The sequence below is a fragment of the Entelurus aequoreus genome, linkage group LG25, assembly GCF_033978785.1.
Source record: "Entelurus aequoreus isolate RoL-2023_Sb linkage group LG25, RoL_Eaeq_v1.1, whole genome shotgun sequence".
Lineage (NCBI taxonomy): Eukaryota > Metazoa > Chordata > Actinopteri > Syngnathiformes > Syngnathidae > Entelurus > Entelurus aequoreus.
Window position 1 is genome coordinate 14,133,078 of NC_084755.1, and position 24,666 is coordinate 14,157,743.

The window sequence follows — 24,666 nt, forward strand, 5'->3', positions numbered from 1 at the left end:
AAATAGGATAAAAAGTAAAATACAAATGTATAACAAAAATAAATTATCTAATTTTTCATGTTATTATTTGTTTCAATCGTATGGCGGATGTTGTTTTAGTGTTCTTGCCTTTTACAATCACTGCAGTTTGCCCCTACTAGCTTAGGCTCGCTTTCGGCACGCAGTTAAAATGGGCGTTCCCTAGTCGCGCCCCATTTATCTATAACTGTCAGGGCGACATCTAGCGGTGCAGTGTGGTAAAGCTACCCAATGACAAGTCAAAAAGGGCGCGGCTCGCTCTAGCCAATGCATTTCTATGGTGACGCTACACGGCTGGGTGACGCCACTCAGTGACGTCAGCACGCACGCCCCCGTCAGGACTTACGTCGCTTCCGGGAGACGCGTTGGCAATTTCCTAAACAGAAGAACCAGGCAGAGCGGACAGTCGGCGGCTAGCAAGGCCGGGGGGACGAGCGTGTGTGTGCGGCTTCATTTCTGGGATTAACGCGACGGGGAAGCATAGCCAACCATTTGACGGACGTCTATCATGAACAGGTAGGGAGTTTCGGTGTGATGTGAATCGCTTTTAAATGTCTTTGAGTCGTGAGACAATTCGACCTCTGTGGGAAATGTCTCAAACCTGTCTTCTGCTGCTTATTTGGACGTCATGTAATGGTGGCCCAATACTTTTGTTTAAATATATATATTTGTTTTACAATATTCGTGATTAGTGAAATAGTTGTTGAATCAACATTGACATGAATAATCAGTCCACGCACGTAATGTCGTCATTGACAGCTCATTTTTCCTCAGGGTTTTTTTTTTTTTTTTTTAAATCACCACACCCTCTATTAAATCATCATGTCTGAACATAGTGGAGCAAATTAAATACTTTTTTTTAAAGATTAATTTCTGGATTCAAAAATATCAAAAACGCAAGTATTAAAAGAGGATGGATAAACTAAAATGTAACAAAACAAGGAGATTCTTGTCCAGCATCTTCCTTAAAATTGACTCACATATTTGAACCCTAATAACCCAAAATGTCATCTTCCCCCCGAACTGCTACATTCATATTATATGTATTATTTTTCCTCAGTCCATAAAAAGCATAACATCTCTCCGCTCTCCCTGACCACCTGAGGGCACCACAGACTGTGGATGCTTTTAAAAAAAGGCTTAAAAACCCTTCTTTTTAAAAAAGCCTTTTTTTAGATGTATGCATACTAGTTTTAGCTATTTGGCTGTTCTAGTTCTTTTTTTTTTTTTTTATTATCTTTTTATTTTATTTGTTTATTTATTTTTTAATACACTGTAGCACTTTGAGGTTGTTTACTCAATGTAAAGTGCTTTTTACAAATAACATCTATTATTATTATTATTATTATTATTATAACAAATATGAATGCTATTTTCAAACTCTTTATTCCAATAAAGGACATTGGTGTTCACTCGGGTAAATTATTTTTCAGCAACTTTGTTTTATTTACAGCAGTGGTGTCAAACGTACGGCCTAAAGGCCGGGTCAGGCCCGCCAACAGGTTTTATCCGACTCGCGGGATGAGTTTGCTAAGTATAAAAATGAACCTGAAAATTTGGAATGAAAGAAACAACTGTTCTAAATGTGTCCACCGGATGTCATCTTTGTAGATGATGCTACATATGCACAAAATAAACCACAGGATATCAGTACATCAGTCGAGGAAAATGATCAAACTACATAAATAACATACTGTAATTTGATTTTGATATAATTTTTTTATCTTGATAGATTGAAAATTAACGCCAATGAGTTGATTGATGAACATTATCACATAATTTGCTCAGAAAATATAAATAACGACAAACAAAGATAGAATACTATTAACCGCAACATGTAAGTGTAAAAAAAACAACAACATTATGATTTGTACAATTTCAGAATGTGCTTGTTATATTTTTAAACAAAAAAAACAATCTGAATATGTCTTTATTTTTAAGTTATAGTGCCGTGATTTTACCAGATTTTTCTCCACGTGGCCCCCGATCTAAAATGAGTTTGACACCCCTGATCTACAGTGTCACATTAAAAAGATTAACTCTAAGACATGTCAGCTTTCCACCGCCCTAAGCTGTTTAAAAAGAATATGAATTTAACTATTTTTCAACTTTTAACAAAGTCAGTCTGTTAAATCTACTTCAGCCTGAAATATTTATTAGTTATGAGAGATTTTAATCCTTTTAAAAGCAAGCATGGTTACACAATATGTTGATGGGGCTTAAAACACACGCACAGACACACACTTTTTTACATACAGGTGTATCTTATCCCTATCTACTCCAATCAACAACAACAACAGACACTGATCACTTTAGTAGCACATCGAGGTGGGAATGACCACAGAACTTTCCTCCAGAAGGTCTTATCTTTGTCCATGTGATGTCAGATGAAACAAAAATTGAGCTGTTTGGCCACAATTCCCAGCAATATGTTTGGAGGAGAAAAGGTGAGGCCTTTAACAAGCATAGTGGTGGTAGTATTATGCTCTGGGCCTGTTTTGCTGCCAATGGAACTGGTGCTTTACAGAGAGTAAATGGGACAATGAAAAGAAGGATTACCTCCAAATTCTTCAGGACAACCTAAAATCATCAGCCCGGAGGTTGGGTTTTGGGCGCAGTTGGGTGTTCCAACAGGACAATGACCCCAAACACACGTCAAAAGTGGTAAAGGAATGGCTAAATCAGGCTGCAATTAAGGTTTTAGAATGGCCTTCATGTCAGAAAACCAACACATTTATCTGAACTGCACCAATTTTGTCAAGAGGAGTGGTCAAAAATTCAACCAGAAGCTTGTGGATGGCTACCAAAAGCGCCTTATTGCAGTGAAACTTGCCAAGGGACATGTAACCAAATATTAACATTGCTATATGTATACTTTTGACCCAGCAGATTTGGTCACATTTTCAGGAGACCCATAATAAATTCATAAAAGAACCAAACTTCATGAATGTTTTTTTTGTGACCACAAGTATGTGCTCCAATCACTCTATCACAAAAAAATAAGAGTTGTAGAAATGATTGGAAACTCAAGACAGCCATGACATTATGTTCTTTACAAGTGTATGTAAACTTTTGACGGTTGTACTGTGGATGTTATTGTCTCACCTAACTTTTTAGTCAACTTGCTGATTTCCTCTTTTTAGCTGGTTACTCTCTGCTGTGACACGGTTCCTGTTTTTTATTGACATTTAAAAAAAAAAGCATGAATTGTTTTCTTGTTTCACCACTTCACATTCAACTTAGTTTAGCGCCGTGGCTGGCGTAGCTTATTCCTACCTCCTCGTCGTGTGTTCGCGCTAACCCAGCTAACACATACCGTTACAAGAATGTTTTCCATCTCTGTTCGTTAGAACCAAACCCAGAACTGAGATTTAAAGAACATTAGCAGAAATGTCGCATTTTAGAACCGTATTACTTTATTTAACATACCCAAATAACCAATTTGATTGATTGATTGAGACTTTTATTAGTAGATTGCACAGTACAGTACATATTCCGTACAATAGACCACTAAATGGTAACACCCCAATAAGTTTTTCAACTTGTTTAAGTCGGGGTCCACGTAAATCAATTCATGGTACGATATTTGGACATTTGTCCCATCGATTCAGAATTGTCAACCGTCTTTGAAGAATTAATAGATTTCCCCCCTCTTATGCGTTATTATCTTAAGAATATGCCAGGGCCTATAAAACAAACTTGGACACTTTGGACAGCACTGTGGTAAGCATTGTTCCACTGTTTTGGCACTTTCCCAATGTTGAGGTTGGAGCTACGGTAAAGCTGATATCACTGAAGGATGTGGTCATTTTATTGCCACTCTTTGCGTTATCAATATTCATCCCTATGATGTCATTTCAGTCATTTGGCTCATAAATAGTCTTTCCATAAATAGGCTATTTTTCTGGGAGTGGTGCCTCTCTTTACATGTTGGATCACCATGGAAACAGCACCCTCCCGTTAGTTTTCCCCTAAGATGCTAATGCTGAAAGCAGACTTCCAGGAATCAGGCCAGTTTTTTTTTTTCACCCCTCAATCCATTGTGACATGTTTTGGTTTTGTTTTCCCTTGTGATTTCCCGGGTAGCTTCGAGACACGTGAGTGCGGATGAGAGGGAATGTTGACGATGCCGTTTTGGAGGAATGTTCCACAGGAAAGAGCCGAGGCCATGAGTCTTCTAGACTAGTAGTTCTTGAACTTTAGAAAAAACTTGGCTCTGCAAGTACCACCATAATGACCAACATTAAAATACAGTAGCATAATAGAGCTTAAAAAACAAGGCAGAGGTTTTATTGAACAAGTATATTTAATATGTTTTGCTAATGTAACAAACACTGTTTGAAAATAGAAAAATAAAACACTGTACTTTTGCTCACGTACCAATAGTGGGACACATACCTAAGTTTAAGACGTTAGACGTTAAACTTAACTGCTATTATGAAAATAATATGGCAATGATGTCACAATAGATGTCTGTTCTACACACACCTGGATTCAGGAAGCCTATTTAAACTCGAAAAACATTATTTTTTAATGTATTTGACTGTAGCTACAATGTGTTCTTGACCCCCCCACACATGGAAAGAACATATGGCTATATACCGTATTTTTCGGACTATAAAGCGCACTTAAAATCCTTCCATTTTCTCAAAACTCGACAGTGCGCCTTATACCCGGTGCGCCTAATGTACGGAACAATTTTGGTTGTGCTTACAGACCTCGAAGCTATGTTATTTGGTACATGGTGAAATGATAAGTGTGAACAGTAGATGGCAGTCACACATGAGATGTACATGTAGACTGCAATATGACTCAAGTAAACAACACTAACATTGTATATGTTCAAATGAAAATATAAAACGTTACACACGGCGCTCAAAAATCTATCAAAATGTGAACAGTATAGATACTGTACATGTAGACTGTAATATGACTCAAGTAAACAACAATTTTGGTGTTGTTTACTTGAGTCATTGAAAGTATAGAACAGTGGTCCCCAACCTTTTTGTAGCTGCGGACCGGTCAACGCTTGAAAATTTGTCCCACGGACGGGGGGGTGTGTTGTATGGTATTTTATTTTTATTATTTTTTTGTCATAAAGAATTACAATCATGTGTGCTTACGGACTGTATCCCTGCAGACTGTATTGATCTATATTGATATATAATGTATGTATTGTGTTTTTTATGTTGATTTAATAAAAAAAAAAAGTTTTTTTAATTTCTTGTGCGGCCCGGTACCAATCGGTCCACGGACCGGTACCGGTCCACGGGCCGGTACCGGGCCGCAGCCCGGTGGTTGGGGACCACTGGTATAGAACATTACACACAGCTCAAAATGTTTTAATAAGACTTTGGTAAGCTATGAAGCCGCACCGCTTGATGGATTGTACTGTGCGTCAACATACGAGTATTATTACGGTGTGGTTTTAATATGACTTTGGTAAGCTATGAAGCCGCACCGCTTGATGGATTGCACTGAGCTTCAAGATACGAGTATTATTATGGTGTGTGTGTATAAGGTAAGACATATTATCTGGAGTTTTGTTTCGCAATATTATGCAAAATAAACTTTTCTTACCTTGTGGTACCTGCTGATCTGTATTTGGGATCTGCATAAGTCCTGAAAATTTGCGCGCGTCCGCCTTTGTAGCCCGTGGCGACGCTGTTGTCGATCAGTTTCTTCTTTTTCTCTATCTTCTTGTTATGTGACATTCATCCTCCACTGTTGTCATTTCTAATATAAAGTAGTGTAAAGTTCTTACTTATATCTGTCAGTAAACTCGCCATGAAAGGGCTAAAACATACCGGTGTAGTGAGTTTACGTTATTCACCCAAGGAACTTTAGTTATTAAAGAATTCCGGTCGGACGGTTTTTCACGGGACACATTTCCGGCGTTGTTATTGCACTAGTGAGCCACAGATGAGGAGATGCTGCTCCGTTATTGATTGAAGTAAAGTCTGAATGTCATTAAAACAGTTAGCTCCATCTTTTGACACTTCTTCCACTCCCGTCCTTGCACGCTACACCGCTACAACAAAGATGACGGGGAGAAGACACTGTCGAAGTTGAGACACGTAAATAAGACCTCCCACAAAACGGCGCAAACGGAAGCGACTGTCAGAAAGCGGCTTGTAGATGGTCTGTAAAACATCATCTATGCAACATTTTGACCAAAGAACCACCATTACATGTTATGTAGACCACAAGGAAGTGTTTTCAGTTTAGAAAAAAATGACCCCTTTAATGCGCCCTATAATCCGGTGCGCCTTATGTATGAAAAATGACCTGAATAGACCCGCTCATCAGCAGTGCGCCTTATAATCCGGTGCGCCCTATGGTGCCCAAAATACGGTATTTGTTTCCTGCAATCTTTTGACACGAGAACAAAACAGAAGTTGTGGAAAATGTGCTCGAGCTTTAATTGAATTTGGGTTAAGCCCATCTTTGTATGCATGGAATGAAATAGTTGGAGTTTTCTAGGCCACTGAGCAGAGATATCAGTCTGAGATTGTGGATGCCTTTTTGACTCACAAATAACTGTTTGACTTGGCTTCAGTGGTCGCACATCACTTTGAAATAGACCTGGGCCGATATTCGGTAAGTCAATAAAGCGGACGATAAAAGAAAAAGAAAATGTAGTTGGTAAGTTTGCCAGCCTTGATAATCGGCATCTACGTATGTGCATTGTTGCGGTCACTCTTTTGCATTATTTGTACTACCGTATTTTTCGGACTATAAGTCGCTCCGGAGTATAAGTCGCACCGGCCGAAAATGCATAATAAAGAAGGAAAAAAACATTAATAAGTCGCATTGGAGTATAAGTCGTATTTTTTGGGGAAATGTATTTGATTTAAGCCAACACCAAGAATAGACATTTGAAAGGCAATTTAAAATAAATAAAGAATAGTGAACAACAGGCTGAATAAGTGTATGTTATATGAGGCATAAATAACCAACTGAGAACGTGCCTGGTATGTTAACGTAACATATTATGGTAAGAGTCATTCAAATAACTATAACATATAGAACATGCTATACGTTTACCAAACAATCTGTCACTCCTAATCGCTAAATCCGATTAAATCTTATGCGTCTAGTCTCTTACGTGAATGAGCTAAATAATGTTATTTGATATTTTACGGTAATGTGTCAATAATTTCACACATAAGTCGTTCCTGAGTATAAGTCGCACCCCCGGCCAAACTATGAAAAAAACTGCGACTTATAGTCCGAAAAATACGGTACAAATAAACGGTAGTAAAACTCTTGACGGTTACTATTACCGTATTAAAATTGAAATGATCGAAAAACTGTGATTGATAACTACATGTTGATAAAAACATGTAGACCCAATTAGCGTTAGCTTGCTTGCTAGCTTCAATGCTAACATGTAAACAAGAGACATTGTCTTTCTCCATTAAGAAACGTCATTCCCCAATCTCAACTTGTATAAACACATTACTGTCTAAACACCGGAGCTACTGTATTCACATTGAACATAAATACTGTGCTGTTTTTGCAAAGTTTTAGATATAAACTCCAAAGTGTCAAGTTGAAACAGACAGACTCAGTTCAACAGGAAGTGAACAGGAAGTCACATAAACCATAAGTGAAACAACAGATGAACTCACTTACATTCATTAAATAAATATTCTAAAACAGTTACAAATTAAAATGGAAGAAGATAAACATATTCAAACACACAAATAAAAATGTTATGTCTCTTTTGAAGACAGAACAATATTTGTTGTTTTTTCTGCCAATAAAGTATATTGTGTGGCTAGCTATTTTACTCATTAAAAAAATACAACTTGGTTAAAAGAGTTTAACCTGTGTATCATTACATTTTGAGGACATTAAACAATACTGCAATAATAATCATAACCGTGATCATTTTGGTTGTGTGTATTTGATCTCCCATCCCTTAACAAACACAGCACCTATTTTATTGCTTTTGGTTGTGATTTATATTCAAGTGCAAAATCTTGCTGACGGACGGAGCATATTTTATTCTTATTGTTTTTTTTATTTAACTTGCATATTTTTAAAAGTTTACATTTCTGTTATAATGTTAAACTATATGAGAAATACAAGTTTATTGCATGTGAAAGGGTATACTTGCGTTATTATTATTATGTATAATCATTACATCCGTGGTTAATTTGGTCTCAAAAAGGTAATGACAATAATGTCATTTATCTTCCAGACCCAGGCCTAGTTTGAAAGCCTTTTAAATCATTTGATGTAAAACTAATGACCGGTTTCCTTAACCTGCAGGAGGTCCTGACATGGACGCAGAGATGATTCCCAAATTTTGCTCAAAAGACGAAGAATTGGATTACTGGAAGTCCCAAGCCCTGAAATATAAGAAAAGGTAGGAAGTATGACTCATAACCTGACTCTGTATTCTGCCGCAGCTTTTTGTTAAAGTTGTGTTTGGACTTTGAAACAATCCTGTTCCCCTCCATGAATATACTCTTTGGAATGGAAATGAATGAAGTCACTTGAAGACAGCGAGTTTGTTCCAGACAAGCCCATCTCTCAGTCGCTTGTTATGTAGTTTTGACTTAAATGTTTTTGCAATATTTGCGGCTATGACTTAGGTTAAAGTTACTACCCCTTTTAAGGAAAATTATGCGCAAACAAGCATTGTGAAATCTGTGGCTACAAAACGGTGAGTGAAGCAAATGACTACGTCTTTTATTATTTAAAGAGAAAAGGCCAAACAATGTTATCTATTTAAGGAAGCAAGCTTTCTCCTAGAGGAGCACAGACATGCAGTTGTCGCACTACAACCTCTAACTAGAAAGAAAGGTTGATAAAACTATGCTATGGATTGTGTACTTCTATTGTCAACAACATATTCAGCACCGCACATGTTTAAATATCTGCCACCAGGACTTAATCTGGAGCGTTTGAACCATTACGAGCATGACTGTTTAATATTGACTTTTTCCAGTCCCTGCAGTTGTTGTTGTTTCACAGTGTGTTCACTTCACACAGCCTAAAACGCAGTGATAGCGAGGAAGGAATGCTAAATATTGCCGTTAAAGAACTCAGGCGTGCTGATGGGGCAGCCTCGCTGGCGCTGGTATGCGTGGAACGACTCGGCGCAACAACCGATTCATGGATGCCGTGTCGGCCCGCAGCTGATCTGCAATGAAGAAGGACCTTGTGTGTTTAGACTCAAGCCCAACACGCTGACTTTAGACTTAGACTTCCTTTTTATTGTCATTCAAATTTGAACTTTACTGTACAGATAAGAACGACATTTTGTTGCATTAGCTCTAGGTAGTGCAGGATAAAAAAGCAATAAGGTGCAGATATAAATAAATAGTTTACTGTACAGATAAATATATTGCACTTTTGCATATGCATCCAGGTTTATGGACGTATGTTATATTGTCTTTATATCACAGCGAGTAAATCCATTTTTTGGGGGAATTGAGGGGATTATCATGATGATTACGTGTTCCAACTAGTTACTTCAGGCGTCAGCAGTGTACCAGCATCCTGTTTCTTCGCCGTATCAGTTCTCCTTTGACCTCTAACCTCACCTCAAACACACACTTCAGACATGTGGCAGCAGGATTGTTTTCCTCAGCTACTAGTACCACCGCAGCTGTTTCTTTGCTATATTTTTAGAATGATCCACCAATGTCTTCCCCAGGGCTTGATTTTAAAATGTGGTCAGTGCAGACTAAGCTGCTAGAACACATCGAGCCCCGGAGCCTCCCGGGGGACAAAAGACACTGTTCCAGAGCTGCTGTCACGCGGACTTTCAGCTGCATGGCTTGCAAAGAATTGACAATGATCAATTGTGTGACCGCTGTGTGCGCTTGTGCCATCCAGCTGCCATGACGCCCAGGAGGAGCTGCAGGAGTTCCAAGAGGGGAGTCGAGAGCTGGAGGCCGAGTTGGAGGCGCAGCTCGGCCAGGCTGAACATCGCCTTCGTGACCTGCAGACGGAGAACGAGAGGCTGAAGAATGATGTGGACAACCTCAAGGTAACCACTGACTCACCTGAGCAGGGGTTATTTTGGCCGCTTTTGGTTTCTTAAAAGGTCATCGGAAGTTTCAGCAGATTTTTTTTTTCAGTAAAACATCTAAAACAAAGATTACAAAACTAGAACACCTTAAATTTAAACATTACGCTGGGATTCAGACCAAGTAGTTTTAGTACTACTGGCCCTCAGGCCACTTTATCCATGTTACACAGAAACACTGTCACTCTGCACTTGTCCAACGTAGTACAAACCCTGTTTCTATATGAGTTGGGAAATTGTGTTAGATGTAAATATAAACGCAATACAATGATTTGCAAATCCTTTTCAACCCATATTCAATTGAATGCACTACAAAGACAAGATATTTGGTGTTCAAACTCATAGACTTTTTTTTTTTTTTTTGCAAATAATAATTAACTTAGAATTTCATGGCTGCAACACGTGCCAAAGTAGTTGGGAAAGGGTATGTTCACCACTGTGTTACATGGCCTTCCCTTTTAACAACACTCAGTAAACGTTTGGGAATTGAGGAGACACATTTTTTATTAGCATATTCAACTGAATATGGGTTGAAAATGATTTGCAAATCATTGTATTCCGTTTATATTTACATCTAACACAATTTCCCAACTCATATGGAAACGGGGTTTGTAGATGCCATATTTCACATACAAGAACATAACATTGAGTGAGAGGGGAATACAAATGTTAGCAACGCTAGCATAGTGAGCTACAGTGCTAAAATTACAGTTATACTTTAACATGCTAATTTAGCTTATTTGCAAAAGAAAAAACAACCTATTACACTTACAGCTCCAAGCAACTATCACTCAATCAGTCAACTACAATAGACTCAATAAGTCAATTAATTGAACGATTAATTAATTAATGGATAATTAAACATTTTTCAGTAATTTTGCTGTCATCGATAAATTGCCATGTTGTGTGTGAAGGCCTGGGCCGATAACACATTTTGCTGGACGATAAATTCACTTACAAATTATTGCTGTTAAACAATATTATTGTCAACATTATTTTAAGACCAAATTAACCATTGAGGTAATGATAATGCATACTAATAATGCAATTATACCCTTTCAGATACAATACACTTGTCCATCCACCCATCCGTCCATCCATTTTCCTCCGCTTATACGAGTCCAGGTCGTGGGGGCAGCAGTCTAAGCAGAGATGCCCAGACTTCCCTGTCCCCGGCCACCTCCTCTAGTTCTACAGGGGGGATACAGAGGCGTTCCCAGGCCAGCTGTGAGACATAGTCCCCCCAACGTGTCCTAGGTCTGTCCCGGGGTCTCCTCCCGGCTGGACATGTCCGAAACACCTCACCAGGGAGGCGTCCAGGAGGCATCCGTAGTGGATGCCCGAGCCATCTCAGCTGGCTCCTCTCGACGTGAAGGAGCAGCGGCTCTACTCTGAGTCTCCCGGATGGCCGAGCTCCACACCCTATCTCTGAGGGTGATCCCAGACATCCTGCGGAGGAAACTAATTTCTGCCGCTTGTATTCATGACCTTGTCCTTTCGGTCATTACCCAAAGCTCATGACCATAGGTGAGGGTAGGAACGTAGACTGACCTGTAAACCGAGAGCTTCGCCTTCTGGCTCAGCTCCTTCTTCACCACAACAGACCGGTGCAGTGACTGCATCACTGCAGATGCCGCACCAATCCGTCTGTCGATCTCGCGTTCCATTCTTCCCTCACCTGTGAACAAGACCCCGAGATACTTGAACTCCTCCACTCGAGGCAGAACTTCACTCCCGACCAGAGGGGTGCAGTCCACCCTTTTCCGACTGAGAACCATGGCCTCAGATTTGGAGGGGCTGATAATAAACTTGTGTTTCTTGTATTTTTAACATTATAATTGGAATGTAAACTTTTAAATATCCATGTTAAATAAAAAACAAAAACATATAATCCATTTTAAAACCTGTCGAATTTGCACTTGAATAGAAATCAATAAAAAAGCAATAAAATAGGTTCTGTCTCTGTTAAGGAGGGGGTGGAGGATCCTTAAATACACACAACCATAACAATAAATCAAATGAGAAAAAAAAAAGATTGTGACCAAAGTGATAACGGTTACCATTATTATCGCCGTATTGTTGAATGTGCTCAAAAAGTAATATACACATGCTAAAACCTTTTAACCAAGTTATATTTTTTTAATACCTAACAGACACACAATACACTTTTTATACATTTTACTTTGTAAACGTTTTAGAATGTTTTTGTAATAAATGCTAATTGGGTGATCAGTTTTTTTCACTTAAGGTCTATGTGACGTCACACGAGTTCACTTCCTGTTCAACAAACATCCGTCTGTTTCAACTCGCCACTAGAGTTTGCCTTGTTGAATTTCCTGCTTGTTTTTTGTGTGATATTTTGGTATGGTATTATGTCTTTGAGGAATACATCTTCTCGCAAAAATGAAGTAAACAAGTGAAGGAGATGATTTTCTCACTTTTGCACTGCAAAAACTGAAATCTAAGTAAGATTAAATATCTCAAATAAGGGTGATATTTGCTTATTTTCTGTCTGATAAGATACTTCTTCTCACTAAGCAGATTTTATGTTAGAGTGTTTTACTTGTTTTAAGTGTTTTGGTCCTCAATGATCTCAGTAAGATATTACAGCTTGTTGCTGAGATTTGATGACCTATATTGAGTAAAACATGCTTGAAACTAGAATATCAACTGTTGCAAAGCAGTGTCATCAACACTCACAAGTATAAAACTACTTTTTTTTAAAGTAATAATTTCTTATTTCAAGCATGAAAAAAAAAAATCACGACTTTGACACAATTGTATCTCATAATTAAAACAGATGACAGCCAAATGGACTTTGCTGTTTTATTTTCAATGAAACAATAGAAAACACGTACTCATATAGTACCGTATTTTTTGGACTATAAGTCGCAGTTTTTTTCATAGTTTGGCCGGGCTCCAGTGCGACTTATATATGTTTTTTTCCTTCTTTATCATGCATTTTCGGCAGGTGCGACTTATACTCCGGTGCGACTTATGCCCCGAAAAATACGGTTGTACAGTTGGCACAGTACAGTAAACTGACAGTTAATATTTAAACATTTAACATGTGACATTTCTAACAATTTTGAACAGAAATAGTTCATGCACATTCAGATAAATTCTTCAAAATTACAATTAAAACATTTTTGGCCGGGGTTCCAGGCTGTATATATGCGCACTAATTGACTGAAAGCATGCACTTGGCGCGATGATGTCATGTTGTCGATGGAAAAATGCATTTTTAGACCATATGATTTGCCTGAGCGGCTAGGAGACCACGAGAGTAACAAGCGGTTGCCTTGTTGAATTTCCATTAAGTACAATACATTAGTTTTTAGTATAAGTAAATGTAATGCCGAGCGCATATCATTATGTCAAAATAATGACACTAGCATTTACTTAATTTAAGAATATTTTTCAACATATTGAGCAAAAAGGTCTCTCTTTTTTTTTTTCTACCAAGAAAAGTGCACTTGTTATTAGTGAGAATATACTTATTTTAAGGTATTTTTGGGTTCATTGAAGTTAGCTAATTTTACTTGTTTTGGAAAGTCTCGACAAGCCAAATTTTCTTGTTCTATTGGCAGATAATTTTGCTTAGTTCAAATAAAATACCCCACATTTTAGTATTTTTTTTTTCTTGTTTTTGAACACTGACTTTTTGTAGTGTGGTGCTCATGAAAAAAACATGAAGAAAACATGTTACAATTAGAATCTCATTAAAAAGTCAATTTTCTCCTTATATCCAGGAGAAACTGGAGCAGCAGTACACTCAGAACTACAAGCAGATTTCTGTGCTAGAAGATGACCTGGGCCAGACGCGAAGCATCAAGGAGCAGCTCCACAAATACGTGCGAGAGCTAGAACAGGCCAACGACGACCTGGAGAGAGCCAAAAGGTCTGACAGCAACATAGATCAATAGAATTGTTTGGATGAGAGGCTAGGCAGAGTTCTTAGGCCTCACTATTAACAAATGCCTCTTGGGCCAATTACAGAATGCTGTTTGAATGAAAAAAGTACCTGCTATTGCTGGGTTGCATATGACGCAACATCTGTTTTTCTTCTGCGTGGCTTAATTCACTTCTTTTTTCTTTTTTTTAGACTTATACTTCCTTTATTGTCATTCAACATGATAGTCAAGCAGCTTGAGCGTAGCAATAAAACAAGTGAGAGTGAGTGTAGAGTTTGAGCAGAAAAGGCCGTATTGCTGTTCTGTTATTGGGTGTTGCAATCGTTCAAATAGAGAGATTGGAAAGCGCTTTCAGAGTGTCCCAAAATAAGTCGTTCATTAAGGTAATAAAGTCAGGGAAAAAACTAAAGTGTGTGAAAGGAAATGGTGCTTAAAAATATCGCTTTCATTTTCTTGTGGAATACAATCGGACCATGCTTGTCTCTGCATGCAATCAAGTTTATTCTCTACTATTTAGTTAGTGTTTGAGAGCATAACTAAACATAAAGAAAGGACAAGAGATCACATTAGTTTTGTGTTCTTTTGTGGTTGCCATGCCGAGATACAACTACAAAGACAGGTTGTGCAAATAAACTAATGTTATGTTAAGTCCTAGTAATAAATATTGTGATTGTTGGTCCAACTCACTGTTTTTGTTGTCGATTTTCACAACAGAAACTTAAAGCTTAGTTGTTGTTGTGCAGGAAAGCCAAGGGCTTTATTCAACACGGATGACCATGTTACAGCGTCTTTGGTGATAAGAAAATGTCCTTAATAGTATTAATAAACTAGATGAATACATTTCTCGTAAGCTCAACAGCATATACAGAATCTTGATGTCGCTAGCAAACATTGGTGAACAACAGGGATATCTCTAGCAAATTAATGAGACAAAATATGAATTTGACAGCATAAAAACACCTGCAGACATGAATTGTAGAAGAGACTAATTGTAGCAAAAATTAACCGCAAACACACTTATCCTTTTTCTCATTTGTGTCACGATCACAGCAGCACGGCACTGGTTATGTCAACTAAATACGTTAGCGATTCAAAAATAAATCCAACATTGTCTTTCACAGATTAATGCTTAATTTGTGCACCCCTCCAGATGTAAAGACATAACGTGTCAATCTTTCCTTCTTTAAATTCTTTTAATTGTTGAAGGAAGTAAGGTAGAGGCAAACCGTAACGTCCTGGTGATGGTGAATGGTTTATATCAGGGGTCCCCAAACTACGGATCTGGCCCGGCAGCGTCCAAAATCCAACTTGTGGAAAGTCCCAAGTTAAAAAAAAAAATTAAAAAAAATGTTGTTAAATTATTATTATTTTTTTAATCTGTCCTTTCTAATCCATTTTCTACCGCTTTTTACTCTCCTTGTCTCCTAGCCTCTCAGGCAAATCATATTATCTAAAAATGCATTTTCCCATCGACAACGTGACATCGTCGCCCTCGAAATATATATATATATATATACACTACCGTTCAAAAGTTTGGGGTCACATTGAAATGTCCTTATTTTTGAAGGAAAAGCACTGTACTTTTCAATAAAGATAACTTTAAACAAGTCTTAACTTTAAAGAAATACACTCTATACATTGCTAATGTGGTAAATGACTATTCTAGCTGCGAATGTCTGGTTTTTAGTGCAATATCTACATAGGTGTATAGAGGCCCATTTCCAGCAACTATCCCTCCAGTGTTCTAATGGTACAATGTGTTTGCTAATTGGTTTAGAAGGCTAATTGATGATTAGAAAACCCTTGTGCAATCATGTTCACACATCTGAAAACAGTTTAGCTCGTTACAGAAGCTACAAAACTGACCTTCCTTTGAGCAGATTGAGTTTCTGGAGCATCACATTTGTGGGGTCAATTAAATGCTCAAAATGGCCAGAAAAAGAGAACTTTCATCTGAAACTCGACAGTCTATTCTTGTTCTTAGAAATGAAGGCTATTCCACAAAATTGTTTGGGTGACCCCAAACTTTTGAACGGTAGTGTATATATTACAGACCGGCCCCCGGCCAAATCTTTTTAACCCAATGCGGCCCCCCGAGTCAAAAAGTTTGGGAATCCCTGGTTTAGATCTTTCAAAAACAATTTTTCTTAAGAGTGTATAAATCCACTCCATCCCACTTTAAACATTTTTCATGATTACTAGTACTATTGCCTCTAACTCAGTGGTTCTTAACCTGGGTTCGATCGAACCGTAGGGGTTCGGTGAATCGGGCTCAGGGGTTCGGCGGAGGTCGAGACACACCCAACTCATCGTGTAAATAAAAACTTCTCCCTAACGGCGTGATTTGCAGGTTTCTAATTTGTTGTGAGTTTATGCACTGTGTTGGTTTTGTTCTTTGAACAAGGTGATGTTCATGCACGGTTCATTTTGTGCACCAGTAATAAAACATGGCAACACTTTAGTATGGGGAACATATTCACCATTAATTAGTTTCTTATTAACATGCAAATTAGTAACATATTGGCTCTTAACTGGTCATTATTAAGTACTTATTAATGCTTTAATCGGCATGGCCTTATTATAACCCTAACCCTCTAACCCTGGCCCTAACCCTCTAACTCTAACCCTAACCAAATAACTCTTGTTACTTAGAACATGTTCCCCTAGTGTCCAAAAAATCTCTAAATTAAGTCTTTGTTACTTAAAATATGTTCCCCGTACTAAAGTGTTAACAAAAAACATATAACTTTGTCTTGAATTTTTTATTTTTCACTAAAGAAGGGTTCGGTGAATGCGCATATGAAACTGGTGGGGTTCGGTACCTCCAACAAGGTTAAGAACCACTGCTCTAAATCTTTCAAAATGCGCCCAAATTTGCACTGATCCAGGTAATTATGATCCAGGCTATGGTCCCTAGTGGGACCATAGCCTGAAACCCGGAGGTGTCTCTAGGTCACGTGATTGCAACCCAGCAATATAATTTCAAATGTATGGTACAAAAAAGAGAGACTGGGCCTAGTGCTGTGCAGAATTTACCCTAAATTGTCATGTTCCTGTGCAGGGCGACCATCGTGTCCCTGGAGGACTTTGAGGGCCGTTTAAACCAAGCCATCGAGAGAAACGCCTTCCTGGAGAGCGAACTGGACGAGAAGGAGTCTCTGTTGGTGTCTGTGCAGCGACTCAAAGATGAAGCGCGAGGTGCGGACCAAAAAAAAAACCCACTGCACCGCAGCTTGGCGGGCGGGCGCGTCAAGACCTCATGACTTTGTCCTCCACAGACCTCAGGCAGGAGTTGGCGGTACGAGAGAGGACCACAGACAGGATGTCGGCGCCAAGCTCGCCCACCTTAGACATCGACAAAACGGACTCTGCCATACAGGCGTCTCTCTCACTACCATCCACACCGGTGGGAAAGAGTGTGGAACATTCCTTTGTCGCCCCGAAAGGTCAGATTTAAATAAACTCTTAGCGTTTTGTCAGAAAGTACATTTTTACGTGAACTTGTACTGCTGTGTGTTCCCAGTAGTGACCAACGGCTGCGCCAACTCCTCCCTCACAGCCTCAGGTAGAATCTCAGCCTTGAACATCGTTGGCGATCTGCTCAGAAAAGTCGGGGTAGGTCTTCTTCCGCCGTAGGTAAAACAGGCACTAATTTCACAACCGTGGCTAAAAGAGGTTTTCGTTAGGCTTTGGAATCCAAACTGGCCGCCTGCAGAAGCTTCGGTAAGGACCCGGCGGCAAGACAGGGCATCGCCGCGGGCAACGGCGCCCTCATCAAACACAGCACCTACTTTGACAAAAGGTGAGTGTGTTTTTCACCCACTGTGCCGCGGTTCACTAATGTACCGTGAGATATTGTTTGGTGTGCCGTGGAAGATTATGTAATTTCACCTAATTGGGTTAAAAATATTTTTTGCAAACCAGTAATTATAATCCGCAAATGTGCCAATGTTGAGTGTCTGTGCTGTCTAGAGCTCGGCAGAGTAACCGTGTAATACTCTTCCGTATCAGTAGGTGGCAGCAGGTAGCTAATTGCTTTGTAGATGTCAGGAACGACGACGATGGTTTGCAGGTAAAAAGGTATCTAACGCTTAAACCAAAAGTAAACAAAAAAGGCGAGTGCTGCTAAGAAAAGGCATGGAAGCTTAGAGGCCTACTGAAACCCACTACTACCGACCACGCAGTCTGATAGTTTATATATTAATGATGAAATCTTAACATTGCAACACATGCCAATACGGCCGGGTTAACTTATAAAGTGCAATTTTAAACTTCCCAGGAAACTTCCGCTTGAAAACGTCGCGGTATGATGACGTATGCGCGTGACGTCACGAGGTCAAGGGAAGTGTTTGGACCCAATTCAAATACCTCTGTTTTCTTCGACAAAATTCCACAGTATTCTGGACATCTGTGTTGGTGAATCTTTTGCAATTTGTTTAATGGACAATGGAGACTGCAAATAAGAAAGTTGTAGGTGCGATCGGTGGAGCGACGGACTACAGCAACACCAACACCAGGAGGTTGTGTTGTGTTTTGAGCAGGATAGCAGACGCACTACAGTGAGTAAGCCCGCCGCCGCATCTAAGTTAGCTTCTGTTTTTTTAGCTTCGCCAAGCTGAATATTATTAATCGTGTATTTACATGTTCATGGTTTAATAGTATTTTTGATCTTCTGTCTATCCATCCAGTCAGGTTTTTTTTAAATTTAGTTTCTATCTGCATTTGAGACTGATGCTATCACGTTGGCTACGTTGCTAGGTTAGCTTCTATTTTTTTAGCTTCGCAAAGCTGAATATTATTAATCGTGTATTTACATGTTCATGGTTTAATAGTATTTTTGATCTTCTGTCTATCCATACAGTCAGGTTTTTTTTAAATTTAGTTTCTATCTGCATTTGAGACTGCTATGCTATCACGTTGGCTACGTTGCTAGGTTAGCTTCTATTTTTTTTAGCTTCGCAAAGCTGAATATTTCGCGTTCTCGACTCTCATTTTCAAGAGGATATAGTATCTGAGGTGGTTTAAAATACAAATCTGTGATTTACAATAGAAAAAGGAGAGAGTGTGGAATCCAATGAGACAGCTTGTACCTAAGTTACGGTCAGAGCGAAAAAAGATACGTCCATCACTGCCTCTCAAGTCCTTCACTGTAACGTTCCTCATCTACGAATCTTTCATCCTCGCTCAAATTAATGGGGTAATCGTCACTTTCTCGGTCCGAATCTCTCTCGCTCCATTGTAAACAATGGGGAATTGTGAGGAATACTAGCTCCTGTGACATCACGCTACTTCCGGTACAGGCAAAGCTTTTTTTTATCAGTGAGCAAAAGTTGCAAACTTTATCGTCGATTTTCTCTACTAAATCCTTTCAGCAAAAATATGGCAATATCGCGAAATGATCAAGTATGACACATAGAATGGATCTGCTACTCCTGTTTAAATAAAAACATTTCATTTCAGTAGGCCTTTAGGGATGGCTATGCAAAACAAAGTTAAAACTGAACTGGCTGCAAAGTAAACAAAAACAGAATGCTGGACGACAGCAAAGACTTACAGCGTGTGGAGCAGACGGCGTCCACAAAGTAGGAGCACAAGACAAGAACTAAAACACTACACACAGGAAAACACCAAAAAACTCAAAATAGGTCACAACGTGATGTGACAGGTCGTGACAGTACACCTACTTTGAGACAAGAGCTATATGGTTATGGTTTGAATTCATATCCAACAATTGCGAGAACGACTTTTTACTGTCAATATCTGCTGCTGAGTTTCATTTTTTAATGTTTTCTGCTGGTGGTGTGCCTCGGGATTTTTCCAATGAAAGAAATGTGCCTTGGCTCAGAAAAGGTTGAAAAACACTGCCTTGCACTACTGACACACTTACGGACACAAACGAGCATGAAGGAGTGAGCATGTGGTCACCGCCTTGTTTTCCACTGCAGCACCCTTAACGGATTGGACCCCAGCGCCTTGACCTCCATGACCGCCTCCAGAACCGTTTCTCCACCAGGCCTGCTGAGCGTGTGAGGTGTTGATAGGACATCAGAGGACACAAGTAACTGTGTGTGTGTCTGTGTGCGAGTGTGTAAGCGAGGGGATGTTTGCACAAGAGAGACTCGACAAGATGCACATTTGTCGTCGGTGCATTCTTTTCCTCGCACGTAACCGCATGTGCAGAACGCAGCTAATTTACTGCACCTTGTCCGAATGTCGCCAACGTGGTGTCGGCCCACCACGCGGCACACGACCGCCCCCCCTCCATGACGACAAAAGGTCCCACAGACCTCACTTATTTTTGGCCTGCGTTTTCTCTTTATTTGCACAGTTCAACGAGTTACTCCCGTTTAGAACGTATATTTAAAAAAAAAAGAAGAAGAAAAAAAAAAGGGATGTGTTCATATTTACTAACTGATCTCACCGGATGCTTTACAATGCAGTATTCTGTCACATGTGGGCCAAGGGAAGGGGTGGTGCCTGACCCGGCGTCCACACTTAATGACTGAAGTGAATGTTGATCGTTCAAAGCCAAAGTGCTGTCCTGTCGTCCCCCACCTCGGTTCAATCTGCACTTTAAGTCAAGTGCATCTTTTCTTTTTCTGTAAATGTTTGTATTTTTTTGTGCTTTTAAATATAGCGACAGGCATATTTACCTCATTCTTAAAAGTTGCAGCTGGTCCTTTATATTCAATTAGTGCAACAAAAACACATTGCAGCTATAGAAGGCCAACGTTACGCCGGTTTTAGCAACCACTTATAGCCCAAAACTGTTTCTGACTGGTTCTCTTTGCCCACTTAAGTCCAATGGTCCATTTCTACCTTAAACAGTTCATTGTTATTTAATGCCACAATATGTTATTGGGGGGCAAAGCCTGTTCCTGAAGCGTGTCCCTAGGCTCAGCGTTTACTGTACAAAGCCTGCAAGGATGGTCGTTTCACCACCTTTCGGACATTAATGTCCTTTTTATTTATTTCAGAGTTTGTACAGCATGTGTTTCATGTGTTGCACAGTGGTTACAGCCATTGTGGGATGATCTTGACGTTTTGAATAAATAAACATTGATATGATAAACAGGGTGTGAAATTTGTTGACAGGGAATCAAAACAGTGCCTCTCTTCATCTGTGGTGTGACATTTGCATGATTTCAAACCTTGAGGCCCAGCTGCTGTTCCATCTCCACCTTTAATACGTTTTTCTTGACCTTGTCAGATTAAAAAATAGCAACCATGTTAGTGTCTTTTAAAAAAAAAATATATTCTAAAGCTACATTTAATAGTTCAGCTGACCTTTGTAGATGCAGTCATGGGGAAGTCGTCCACAAAAACCACGTAGTGAGGGATTTTAAAGTAGGAAATCTAGAAGGACAGAAACAACTAAACAGTCTGCTTGTCAGAGCAAAATAAAATAGTACTCTCTATAATGTGCATCCCACACTTATTAAACATATTGTAAACAGTGTTATTACCACCAACGAATAATGATTATGATGATGGAATCAGCAGGAAGTACAGGTAAAATGAAAGCTTGTTGCTAGGGATGTCCGATAATGGCTTTTTTGCCGATATTCCGATATTGTCCAACTCTTAATTACCGATACCGATATCAACCGATACCGATATATACAGTCGTGGAATTAACACATTATTATGCCTAATTTGGACAACCAGGTACGGTGAAGATAAGGTCCTTTTTAAAAAAAAATTCTAAAATAAAATAAGATGAATAAATAAACATTTTCTTGAATAAAAAAGAAAGTAAAACAATATAAAAACAGTTACATAGAAACTAGTAATTAATGAAAATTACTAAAATTAACTGTTAAGGGTTAGTACTATTAGTGGACCAGCAGCAAGCACAATCATGTGTGCTTACGGACTGTATCCCTTGCAGACTGTATTGATATATATTGATATATAATGTAGGAACCAGAATATTAATAACAGAAAGAAACAACCCTTTTGTGTGAATGAGTGTAAATGGGGGAGGGGGGTTTTTGGGTTGGTGCACTAATTATAAGTGTATCTTGTGTTTTTTATGTTGATTTAATTAAAACAAATTTAAAAAAAAAACAACCAAAAAAAAACAACCATACCGATAATAAAAAAAACGATACCGATAATTTCCGATATTACATTTTAAAGCATTTATCGGCCGATAATATTGGCAGGCTGATATTATCGGACATCTCTACTTGTTGCCATTCATTACAATGAATCTGGACGTCAACATGGCTATAAGGGATGGGAAACCTACAACAACTCACAATTTAGTTCGATTCAACATGATTTTTGATTTAAACCAATATTCGAAATGTATTACTTGACAACATAATTATAGTATACAACATTTTCAAAACAGGTTACACAACCTCCTAAATATGCAGTGAGTAAGTGTGGAGATGGCCTAAAAAACATAATTATAAAAATGAATTCTTAAAAAAAATATTGAGAATCAATTTAATTTACTACATTAATTGATTTAAGATTAGAATGAATAATAACGACAATTTCAATTCAACACCTCTAATTGTCATTTTATTTCCATCTACAAATAAAACATAATTTTGTCTTTTTATGCAGCTCCCTTTCATAACTTGTTGACAAAAAAAAAAACACTCTTTTACATCTTCTACCTCCGGGCTTGTTTTAACAAGCAGAAGTTTGCCACCTACTGGTCATACTTGCTGAATATTATTCATAAATCATTACCAACTCTGAGTGAATGAACGTGTTTTATGTGGGAAAAAAACGAGAGAAAATGCGCAAATGGGCGGAAAAATGACACAATCAATTTTGTGAAAGAATAATCTGAATATGAGGGGGATTGAATCAGATGCCTAAGTTTGGTTTGGCCGAATGCTATAAATGATTGATGAGTGCACTCACTTGGCCTTTGCAGAATGTTCTTATCTCCTCTGCAGTGCATGCTTGTCCTTCCTTTAGTCTGATGCAGGCACACACCTGCTCGCCCAGCCTTTCATCTTTCACTCCAACCACCTTTAAACAAGGAAACAATCACCATCCTTTCTTGGAAATGCGGTATTTTCAGACCCCAAACTACGTGGCTCTGCTGCCCTCCACAAACAAAAAAGGTCTTACCTGCACTTCCTTCACTTGAGGGTGTGAGAGGAGAAAGTTCTCTATCTCCGCAGGGTAGATGTTCTCCCCTCCTCGGATGATCATGTCCTTGATGCGTCCCTCGATGCGGCAGTACCCCAGAGCGTTTAGGCTGGCGATGTCACTGCATATGAGCAACATGATGCACTTATGATACCTGGTCTTAAGATATCCAAACAGGCCGTAAGCAGAATTGTACTGGTAGGCCACCATTACTAAAAATTTGGGTACTTACGCAGTTCCCAAATCCACAAAAACAGCTACCAATAGGTAAGAAAAGTTGGTTTTGCATAATCGGGCCCCTTTTAACACAATTAAAATAAACCTTCTGAGACAACTCCGACCTGGGATTTATAAGTAAAGTAATAGGTAAATAAGTAAGTAAATTATCGAACAGTGAATGAAAATGAAGTCGATAAATTGTTGTTTTCCTTGACTCTCCTCGCTCTATCACCTGAGTGTGTTGATTCGATGGTAGAATTAAATAAATGGAATGAACCCTCTTGTAAGTCATCCACAATTTTTGTCTCGAAATGGAACCGTGACTGCTCGCTTCCGACCGAGCCTCGCTAGTGTGAAGCACCGCAAGGAAGAAAGAAAAAAAGACAGCAAAGCCAAATGTTCCGTATCTCGGCTTCAAACTGAATGAGCAACAATTAGCTCATCAATAGGGACAATTGAGCCAGTACACGGAATTTGTTGGAAAGTGATGGCAAAAACAACACCCGCCTGGGGAATAAAATTGTTCTTGAAAATGTTCAATATTTATTGAAGTACAATTTAATTTATATGCGGTCCTCTCCAAGGTTTCTCATAGCCATTCACATCGACGTCCCACTGGGGTGAGTTTTTCCTTGCCCTTATGTGGGCTCTGAACCGAGGATGTCGTTGTGGCTTGTGCAGCCCTTTGAGACACTTGTGATTTAGGGCTATATAAATAAACATTGATTGATTGAAAAACATAGATTTTTTTGTCAACAGAGATAAATAAATATATCGTTTACTTAAGGATAATGAAGTTGTTCACCTTCTATTTACAAAGGCAAAAAATACTGATGAAAAATAACCTTATTGCGTTTGAAAAGGTTATTTGCAATATATTATATACAAAAAAGGTTAAAGTTAAAGGCACCCCTTTTTACTCAAATTAAACTCTTCATTTTTATATTATTTTTTATTTTATTTATTGCTATTATTACTATTACTATTATTGTATATTTATATTATATTTTGCATATATTTAAAACATGTTATATATTTTTTAGACATTCATTTTTAGTTCTTCTCCAGTGTTGATGCCTCAGAGCCATGTTTTGTTATTGTCAATAGTGCTGTGTGCGCACTTCCTTTTTTTTTTTTTTTTTTACTGGTGTAAATTGTGTTGCAACTTGCCTTTGCGTGAAAAGGGTATGTAAATAAAGTTTCAATGATTCGTCTCAAATTATGACAAAAACAATATCGGGGTGTGAATGGGGAAATACAGTCGTGGTCAAAAGTTTACACACACTTGTAAAGAACATAGTGTCATGGCTGTCTTGAGTTACCAATAATTTCTACAACTCTTATTTT

The 24,666-nt window shown here is 38.7% G+C and overlaps 2 protein-coding genes across 3 annotated transcripts in view; one reads left to right on the plus strand and one right to left on the minus strand.

The window, feature by feature from the left end:
• The first annotated feature begins 362 nt into the window (after positions 1-362).
• Positions 363-20,599, plus strand: ndel1b (nudE neurodevelopment protein 1-like 1b). Of its 2 annotated transcripts, none has more exons than XM_062036395.1 (9): positions 363-534; positions 8,299-8,395; positions 9,874-10,027; positions 13,819-13,967; positions 17,042-17,178; positions 17,259-17,426; positions 17,507-17,595; positions 17,667-17,782; positions 19,926-20,599. In XM_062036395.1, exons 2-9 carry the CDS (start codon positions 8,310-8,312, stop codon positions 20,008-20,010), a joined length of 984 nt encoding a protein of 327 aa, XP_061892379.1. In that variant the 5' UTR covers positions 363-534; positions 8,299-8,309; the 3' UTR covers positions 20,011-20,599. The 2 variants fall into 2 exon arrangements, with proteins under 2 accessions (XP_061892379.1, XP_061892378.1); XM_062036394.1 differs by having other exon boundaries at positions 371-534; positions 17,504-17,595.
• A 358-nt stretch (positions 20,600-20,957) lies between these two features.
• Positions 20,958-24,666, minus strand: part of LOC133642985 (medium-chain acyl-CoA ligase ACSF2, mitochondrial-like) — a 20,856-nt gene continuing 17,147 nt past the window's right edge. Inside the window, exons 13-16 of the mRNA XM_062037407.1 lie at positions 23,080-23,221; positions 22,867-22,977; positions 21,268-21,336; positions 20,958-21,182 (exon numbers count right to left, since the gene is read on the minus strand). Of these exons, the coding sequence (XP_061893391.1) occupies positions 21,126-21,182; positions 21,268-21,336; positions 22,867-22,977; positions 23,080-23,221 (379 nt within the window). The 3' untranslated portion in view covers positions 20,958-21,125. The remainder of the gene's footprint in view (positions 21,183-21,267; positions 21,337-22,866; positions 22,978-23,079; positions 23,222-24,666) is intronic.

Bases quoted from the DNA above. Each gene is read 5' to 3' on its own strand.
- ndel1b (XM_062036394.1), top strand. From the start codon at position 8,310: ATGGACGCAGAGATGATTCCCAAATTTTGCTCAAAAGACGAAGAATTG. The intron at 17,427-17,503 runs GTCAGATTTAAA...GTGTGTTCCCAG, and splicing joins TTCCTTTGTCGCCCCGAAAG to TAGTGACCAACGGCTGCGCC. The intron at 17,596-17,666 runs GTAGGTCTTCTT...GGTTTTCGTTAG, and splicing joins ATCTGCTCAGAAAAGTCGGG to GCTTTGGAATCCAAACTGGC.